Source organism: Cicer arietinum, chromosome 4, assembly GCF_000331145.2.
Source record: "Cicer arietinum cultivar CDC Frontier isolate Library 1 chromosome 4, Cicar.CDCFrontier_v2.0, whole genome shotgun sequence".
Lineage (NCBI taxonomy): Eukaryota > Viridiplantae > Streptophyta > Magnoliopsida > Fabales > Fabaceae > Cicer > Cicer arietinum.
Window position 1 is genome coordinate 22,193,461 of NC_021163.2, and position 9,571 is coordinate 22,203,031.

General features: G+C 33.7%; 1 protein-coding gene across 3 annotated transcripts in view; it reads right to left on the reverse strand.

Annotated features, from left to right (window-relative positions):
• LOC101497068 (uncharacterized) overlaps window positions 1–7,995 on the reverse strand; it is an 11,013-nt gene extending 3,018 nt beyond the window's left edge. The window contains exons 1-12 of one of the 3 annotated variants that reach the window (XR_190560.4): window positions 7,130–7,995; window positions 5,506–5,583; window positions 5,160–5,364; window positions 4,863–4,971; window positions 2,961–3,059; window positions 2,064–2,162; window positions 1,873–1,954; window positions 1,739–1,798; window positions 1,594–1,646; window positions 1,284–1,450; window positions 408–618; window positions 187–244 (exon numbers count right to left, since the gene is read on the reverse strand). Coding sequence is in view for 2 of the 3 variants with exons in the window: in XM_004516900.4 (XP_004516957.1) it covers window positions 187–244; window positions 408–618; window positions 1,284–1,450; window positions 1,594–1,646; window positions 1,739–1,798; window positions 1,873–1,954; window positions 2,064–2,162; window positions 2,961–3,059; window positions 4,863–4,971; window positions 5,160–5,364; window positions 5,506–5,583; window positions 7,130–7,525 (1,617 nt within the window). In the remaining variant the exon portion in view is untranslated. The remainder of the gene's footprint in view (window positions 1–186; window positions 245–407; window positions 619–1,283; window positions 1,451–1,593; window positions 1,647–1,738; window positions 1,799–1,872; window positions 1,955–2,063; window positions 2,163–2,960; window positions 3,060–4,862; window positions 4,972–5,159; window positions 5,365–5,505; window positions 5,584–7,129) is intronic. The other 2 variants (XM_004516900.4, XM_073367585.1) reach the window with 2 other exon arrangements.
• Window positions 7,996–9,571: the final 1,576 nt, after the last annotated feature.

The window sequence follows — 9,571 nt, forward strand, 5'->3', positions numbered from 1 at the left end:
GGAAACAGTGTGAAGCTTATTCAGCATAACTGAGTCAATCCCTAAGAAAATTACTTGTATGAATAAAGGAAAGCATAAATCATTGTCAATCTGATCATACCGTTCTTCAAATAAGGAATCTAAATTCTAAATGATATTGGGGCCTTCTATGCATTGTCGAAATAATACCTGGACCAGAATGATTACCTGATCACATATTATTATTGTGCGTGGACCAAATCCTGATCTGCTGAAGTCAGAACCCCTACATGAACAAAATTTTCTGCTTATATTATATAAAGGTGAAAAATCATGAATACTGAAGTAAGAGTGTGGTAACATTTTCTAATTTCAAGAAACACATGTTAGGAGAAAGCTAATTCTATGCATTGGCTTCTAAGTTCTAATCTATACAATGTAATTATCACCTGCACAAAGCGCATCCACCTATCTCAACTTCAATGTCTTTCACAATGCGTATGCACCTCTTGGCAATCTGTTCAATAGGATCAACTCCTTCAACCCTTCCGGCTGCCACAGCATCAGGATTGAGTGCCACAGACCCTTCTCCAAGGAACATGTGTTGACAAATTGGACAGTACCATCCACCTAGTGGAGTACTTGATACAGATGCACATTCTGTACATCTCCAAACATAAGACAGTTAATCTCACTTAGAAGATGACAAGTTGTAACTTATCATATAAGCAAATATTATTCTTAACTGCTGCTTCCAATTGAGTAAATCTTGAAATAAATTTTAGGCATCGAAGACTTAAAAACTTCATTATTTCCATATGAAATTGTAGCTTAATAACTATAGACAGCAAAGGTTTACTAGCACTATTATAGGAGTTCATATTCAAACTTCCAGAAAGCATGGCCAGATTACAAATTCCACTTGATAAATAATCCAATTAATCATCAATTATATTAGACAAATGAGATTATGCCAACTTAAGCATTTAGATAACAAACCTACTAGACCACATAACTATTAATAAGGAAATCAGCAAAGATGCTAAAAAGATGTTGAAGAAGGCAAGGAATAGATAAACAGGCATGTTTGTCTCGTTCCTTCTTCAGCTTCGATAATTTGAAGTACAATCACAAAAGTGCTTTTTCCTATATTAGTGTCCCAGGAGATCCAGTCATGAGAAACGGTTGCATCTCATATATCTTTGACTTCAATACAGGTGACATAACTTCTTACCGATTACCGAGGATAAAATAATTAGGTAAAAGGATAATTCTATACACAATAAAAACAATGTCCACCAAATCCTTTATCAATTAAACCTGACCTTTATGAAAGGCCCTTGGGCATCCATCACAGAGCAACAGGTTTCCACCATCCCAACAAACAATGCATGCATCATCATTATATTTTGCAGTTCGCTTGCGATCTTTTGAGAGGAATAATGCCAACTCATGGAGAGATACCCCATTCGACGTATAGATGTATGCATAACTGCTCAAAATCATTTCATGTCATGAAAATTCATAGATACAAGCCATAAACAATAAAAAAGTTTCTCAATTCCTCCCCACACAGCCATGCCCCCTCCCCTTCCCTCAAGACCCCAAGGCATAAAGAACAAGTAGAAAACTCACGGCTTCCTGCGAGAAGCCCACCCTGCATGAATCTCAAATTGTAAGGGGCTGATCTGCACAATTTAAAAGTTTAAAGCATTATCTGTACTGCTTTAAAGTTCCTGAAGTGTATCCACACACATACAAGAGAAATAAGTATAAATACCTCAGTGTTGCAGCATCGACAAATAATTCCGGATCGCTTTTTAATACCTTCAAGCAATTTCTGTCAATTAGAACATAACAGTTAACAGAGTAATACACATACAATAATTTTTACATGAACTACACACAAACAACCTGTCCACGTGCATAATAAGCTACTTCAGCTCCATCAGGCAATCCATCTTCTTCAAAAATTAATTTGTGCAATCGCTGATGCCTTAAGAACATATTGGGTGAACAAATAATTAGTATCGCTAAAGAAAAGTGAAAAAGAAAATGGAGAAAGATATGCATACACACAAATGAATTGGAAGAAAGGGACTAACTTGTTATTGATCCTCCAGTGACACTTATTTTGTGGAGATGAGCACGTCGAAATTGAAGTAATTGGAGCAGTCTTAAGTTTTACTGACAGTTTTGATGGCCTAGTGATAGTAATTGATTACAATAAAGAGGGGAAAAGAGACATGGCTGTATACAATTTAACTAACAAGTACGTTATCCTAACTAAAAAGGGGTGCTAAAAAATAAAGCAACACACAAACTTCTTTCCCATGCTGCACAAATTTTTCTTCTGGATAAGATTAGGCAAGCAAGCACTCTTCTTGGAAGATTTTGACATGCTAACCCATTTTGATGACTTTAATAACATAGTTAAGGACATATAAGTTAAAATGTGTATATATAGAGGCACGGGGGATTATTTAGTGAGAAAGAGAACTTTAGCCTCAACAATTGGTTTTGATCTAATGGATGTAAATGACTCATTTCACTCTCACATAAAACATCCATTTCTCACTAGATAAACCCCTATATATATATATATATATATATATATGTATATATAATTTAATGGCCACACTGTCAGTGTAAAACAATTTTACACTGACATCCAATGAAAGACCACCATGTTTCCATGTCACCTTATCAATTTCAAAATAACCATACAAAGGTGGAGTGATGTGGCAAAATAGTGAATTCTCATTGGATGTCGGTGTAAAACTGTTTTACACTAACAGTGAATACTCTTTAACTCCACATATATATATATATATTGACAGGAAGAAAAATACAGATAACCAAATAAAATACAAATTTTATAGAAAATGCATCAAGTTTGAGACCATGTAACTACAGATTATTGGTCTATGCAAATTTGTTATGCAAAAACTTAACAAATTCAAATAATATACAGGATAAGCAGAATAAATACTAATACCCACTTTGTTCTCTTCTTCTTTTGTCTCTTACTCTTAGTTTTTGAGGAGATACACATTTTCGATGTACTAGATGGACTAGAGAACAGTAATGGTCGAGGAGTCCTGAAATATTGTAATACAGTGATGACATGAAAGATAGTCAGAAGGAGGAAAAGGGCTTAAACACTTTTCATTGAAACTTAGGCATGGTTTGAAGAAAATGAATGATTTTTTCAACGATAGGAAAAAAGTTATTTTACAAAAATCTTTATAGTAAAACAATGCAATTCAATACATTAGTAACTGGTAAAATAGTAAGCCGGCAGTTTGTAAAACCATATCTTTATTTTCCAAGAATTGGGAAGGGGGAAATTATAATTAATTAAAGTGACACTAATGGTCATTTTACAATCGGAGGAATTAGAACACCGTCCCTTAAGATTACAAGGTCAAACTCTTACCACCAAACGATGTTGTCGAAAATCGGCCATTGCATTGGTGGAAATTTAACAGGGTGCCATACAATGATGGTTGCATGACGGTTTTCACAGAGGGGCAATGGCGGAAAACGTAGAAAAAACCCTAAAAAAAATAAAGAAAACATGTGTTGGGTCATGCAACCCAACCTGAATCACACCCAAATGAGTTAAAAACCCTAAAAATGAAAACTAGACTCTTTAGTTACCACTGTTTTTGTTTCACAACTTTATTCTCTTCTCGTCTATGTAATCTTCATTTCCTCTAAAGAACTTCAGCTCCGGCAACCACCTCCCACGGCAACCACACCATCTTGTGAACCACTCATTTTTTCTCCTGTTCCTTTAAAAAATTTGTAATACTTTTTTTCTATCCATTTTCTATACCATCTTTGTTTCAAATAGAAAGAGCCTATTCATCTGATCTTACTAATCTAAGTATTCCTTTTCTATTGGTTTTAAAATTCTTATATTTCTTTATTTGTTTCATTTTATTTAAATTGTTATAATTCCGTTTGTCTATTACAGTAAGTTTTTGTTTTTTTCTATCATATATATATAAAGGAAAATGCTAAACGTTACGATGAAAAGCAACAACGAAAGCAAGAAAGCATATGTGTCTTCTTTTAATTGATTTAACTATTTCAACCCACTAACTTAGTGTATGTTAAGTTTTCCCAACTTAAAATTTTAGCCTTTATAATTTTTCTTGAAAATGTTTCTCGTACTATATAATACCGCTGATATAAAAATGATTATGTCATCCGCCATAATGTTTTTCTTGTCCGCCATAGGCCGATACGCCATCTCCCATATATATATATTCAAGAAGAAAAAAAAATAAAAGCTTCTATATTACAATTAGAATGGCAGTTCATTTTAATCTATTATCGTTGTCACCCTCTAATAGTTACTTTCTGCATTTTCTTTTATAATAATGCCTATAATGATTATGTCAGATATGAGCAGTATCTGTAAGAAAATATAAGATAAACAGCTGTTCAAATACTAAGTTGGATAAATCACTAGCTTCTATCCTTCACAAGCCATTTGTTACAACAATTCAGAGATTTTTAACAAAACTCAAAACTCTATTTCATAAGTAAATCAATAATCACGAAGCATGGCTTTTCAAAATCTGAACACATTAGTAAGCCCCCAGGGGAAGCCTCTTTACGTACAATCAGGTCAAAGCAGTTCTCAATAAAGTACCAACCCATACCAACCCCCGTTGCCAAATACTTGGCTATCTACGACTAAGGGCCAAGACAACTGACCACCGTGAATATAACAACACATCGCACCATGACCCAAAAGCTAAAAACATCGAGTACCTAGCTTTGTTCTTTTGAACTGCTATTTTTAGTACACTCATTCTTCTTAAGGACTCCAAACACACTTGAATTCTCAACAGTTAGCTATTAAACCAAAAGGCAGAATAAATAAATACCTGACTCTTTTGCCAACTGCACGAATAGAATTATCTTCAGACTTCCTTGCCTCAATGCAAGAATGGCACGTAAGTCCCACTCTCTCCACAGTTGAAGTAGGGAAACAACCTATTGGAACAATAATGATAACAACAACAATAATAATAAGTGTCCAAAGCAATCAACAAAGAATAAACAAAATGAACATTATGAAATCTTCAATTTGATTCTTAGTTTTCCCAACAGAAAAAAAAAACGATGATCATTGTGACAGGAAAAAACACAATAACTCCAAATAACAAAAGCAAAGCGCTTACCTCTGCAGCTCCTGCAAGTAAAATACTTTTCTTCAGACGGCAAACAGATAAAATTTTGAACGGTAGCTTCTAAAGTATGTAAGGGAGCTGCCCTGCATACTCCCAATAGTTCAAGCAAACTCTTCCCATTTTCAAAGCAGATATATTGGGTTGCCCTCTTATATATTTTGCAGGCATGAATCTCAAATTGTGAGGGGGGAATAATCTACATGAACAGAAGGAACAAGGAAGAACCAATGAAGGAACATTCTCAAACATAAAAATAAGAAACAACTAGGTTAGGTAACGGGTACTACTGGGTAACCTAACCGTGACCCAAAGAGGAAAAATGACAATGACAACTCACTTTGCGTCCATTGCACAGACAGCACGAGCACAATATCCCTCCACCTGCAATTACACCCTGCAATCCCGAATCTGAAGCCTACAATCATACCACATAAATATTAAACTCAGTAGGCAGAGTAAAATTATCTAGGCACATTCTACAGTATAGGTGGTTCACAGATCTGAAAATTCTCAATCAAAACCTCCTTCAATCTCTCTCAATTCTCTAAAATCATTTGATATATTATTGTGATGCATCAAAATTAGCGTCTTAGCACTTTTATTAAACACCTTAATTTTCATAAATCTCAATAACATATCAAATGATTTTAGATTTGTGTAAAACTCTACATGCATGATCTAAATGATATAAATTTTCAATCCAACGAAAAAAAATTTGAAAAAAAATGTAAATTAAAGAGAAATAGAGAGGATCCAAACTCGTGGTTCACCATAGGCCATTGATTAAAAGTTTCTTGAAACACTAATGATGGTCGACTACACTTATTGGAAGTATAAGTTAATGGTCTTCTTAATTTTTATGGCTGAGAAAATGACCTACCTGATGTCAGTTTAATAAAACAAGGAAAAATAAATATGTCTCTTGAAACTCAACTCGTCTCGAATCAGCTTCAATCAAGTCACTATCTCAGCGTAAAGACAAAGGAAAACTTCCAAAGAGTTCTGTCAATGATCGTTAGAGTTTAGATAACTTTTACGTATTGGTCAACTGCGGGCCACCTCACCCTAGAATTTCCCTAGTAATCTAATCTAATTCTAATATAATAATCTTATAGGAGTATAACAAATTAATATTCCAATTAGATTAGGCTTAATTGCAGTTTTAGACCCCTTATTTTTATTGATTCACAAAATTGGTCCTACTATTTTAAAAGTCGACAGTTTTGATACATCTCTCTGATTTTTTAACTAAAAAATACTAACGTGTAATATATGTTATAAATAACGTGACATATGATTTGATAATGTATAATGATTAACCCTCATGAAATTGGAATAAAACGCCCGTAAAAATTTTGATTTCAACTTTAAAAAAATTCATATTTTAATTTAATTAATGAAATATGAATAATTAATATATTTAGATAGTTTTATATCATAGAATTGTATGTCACATCATTAGAAATATGTCAAATTGTGATTTTTTAATTCAAAAATCTTAAGGATGGACTAAAATGTCAACTTTTAAAATACAGGAACCAATTCCATGAATTGATAATAATAAAGGGACCAAAACTGAAATTAAGTCATTAGATAACATAATAATAAAATAAACAACTATTAGTAATGGGTACAAATCAAATTAATTAAATTGTATTTACAATATTCACTTTAATCAAAGCATATTGTATCCAAATTCCAAATGAGTAACTCAATTTCTCAGTCAATAATAAGTACAAATTACCATTTCAGTCAAAAATAAAAAGAATTCAAAATTAACATAATATATGGTTATATCTAATTAAGCATAGACACCGACACCAATTCATAGAGATGTTAATAATTTGAGAAAATGAAAATGAAACAATGTAAGCACGCTTCGTAGCACAATTGATTCATTCATGACAAAAATGAAAGAAACTAAAATGTAAATGAAAGAAGTGAAGGAAGAAGAAAATAACCTGCTTTTTGCAGCCGACGTAAACAACGGGAACACCATCGAGCAAACCAGTATCGAATAGCTCCTTCACAGTCATAGGCTTCTTGTTCACCACAATGCTCTTCGTATTCGTATTCTCCTTCGCAACGCGAACAGCGACGTTAACAGCAGAAGCATCTTGTTCTGATTCAACTTTCATCTTATACGACGGTTTCCGTTGCCGTTTAGACGTCCACAAAACGACATCGTTACGGACCGCCTCAGCAGAAACAGTTTCCACTTTAACTTGTACATTTTCTTCGGTTTTGAGTCTCTTGAATTCCTCGTTCTCGGAATGATGATTGATCCTCTTTCGTCGTGTGTAAACGACGTAACCGTTCACTACTAACTCACCTCGGCGTTGCTGCTGCTGCTGCATCTTGCAACTATCGTTTTCGGAATTATGAAACGCGTTTTCCGTTTCGAGTTTTTGGTAGGTAGCGTCGTCGATGGACAGGTGTCACTTATCGGACGGTGAATTTGAAGAAGATGGAGTGAAAGTGAGTGAGTAATTACGCGGAGGGAGTGATTGGGAGGTGAATTGAGGAAGAGGACATTGGAAATGGAAAGGAGAGGGGAGAGAGAGTAGGGTTTTGGAGGAGAGAGAGAGAGAGAGAGTTTCAGAGATTTGGATTGAGGATGGGATTGGGGAGGAGGTGGAAGACGAGGGGTCCACGAGTTTGACTCACTGAGTCACTCGTAACTGACTAGCTCAGAAAATGTGACGAGGCGCGACGCGATTGATTGGGCGTAGTCATGACGTCGAGAAAACTATGTAAGGGAAAAAAGAAAGGATGTTACATTCTTCCCCTTAGATTATTTTATCCTAAAAAATGACGGAAACTTACCTAGTGGGAAATTGAGGCAAATTATCCAATCAGTGATCTTATATGTAGCGAACTATATGTTCGTGCAAGATCACGAACGTCACGGTGGGTTAAAAAGAGATGGTGAATCGGTTAATTTTCTTGTTTAACGCAAAATACATGGGTAAATAGTCCATCAAAACGATTCGTGATGCGCTTGTGATACAAATTTTGTGACATTCATTATTCTCTTTTTCTAAAACTTCATACTCAAATTCAGTGATATGTTTGAAGAACATATCTTTTCAAATAACCTTCACTGAAAAATGAGTTTTATTTCTTAATGTTTTCAAGTTTCGGTCTATATGACTTGGATACTAATTTAAAAGTAAAGTTTGGTTTAATTGAATGGAGTTATGGTTCAAAGATTGAGATAATTTATAAATATACATTTTGAATAGGTATCAAAGTGGGGTCGGGTTTGTTTTGTCTCCTCTACCTCCGCATGTGATTAGTCGGAGAAAATTCGCATTCAATCTTGCTTTTTATCGAATGTGAAATTTAAATTCTTATCCCTCATTCAGGATTTGGTTTTTTCCGTTTGCACCCGTGCCTATTTATATATATAAAATAATAAATTTAAAAGTAATATTAATTATAATTAATATAATAAAATAATTATTATTATACAATAATAAAATTAAAAAGTATTAAAAATATATTTTTTTATAGAGAGAAGATTAATTTTTAATATTAAAAAATATTAAATATGTATATAAAATTTAAAAATGACAATAATATTACTAGTGCGACAGTGCAGGTGTGAGGTGAATATCAACATACTCAAACTCTTCCTCATCCCAAATTTTAATTTCAGAGAAAACCTGCACCTAACCGAAGCGGATTTTCTCCATCCAAATCGGAACAGGTTTGACTGGATACCCGTGAGTGTGGATTTTGTTTGTCATTCTTAATTTTGAGTTGAGACACATGAAAAACATCATATAAAACAACAATGAATAGGATAAAGCCAATTCAAAGTTCATTTGGCCTACACGTCGAGTTTGTTGAAAAATAAACTTTAAACGGAGATTCAACTTCTTTACTTTTATAGTCTTTCCAATACTGCAGTGAGAGTGATCGTAAGAAAAACATGACCACTTTCTTCAAGTTCTAAGGATTTTTTTTCTTATTATCAGCATAACTGTTTTGTCGACTTTGGGCTACTAACATCTTATAGTTTATCTTCCTAATCTTCGATGTGGTTTCTCTAAGAATATACGGTCTTAAGATTATTATCTCCAACCTATGATCAGCACAAATGTGTCATACAATTACGACCATACAAGACTTCATAAGGCATCGTACTTATAATAGAATGGTCACTATTGTTGTACACAAATTCCATTAATGGAAATTATGCATCCCAACAACATATATCCTTTGAAATACAAGTTATAAGCATGTCTTCTAAAGTTTGAATAATTCTCTTAGTTTGACCATCTATTTGAGTTTGAATAATTATCTTAGTTTGTCAAATGCCTTATGCAATGCTTTTCAAAATTTGGAAGTAAATTTGGGAACTCTATCTGACACAATGCTAGTTGGCATGAAAATCC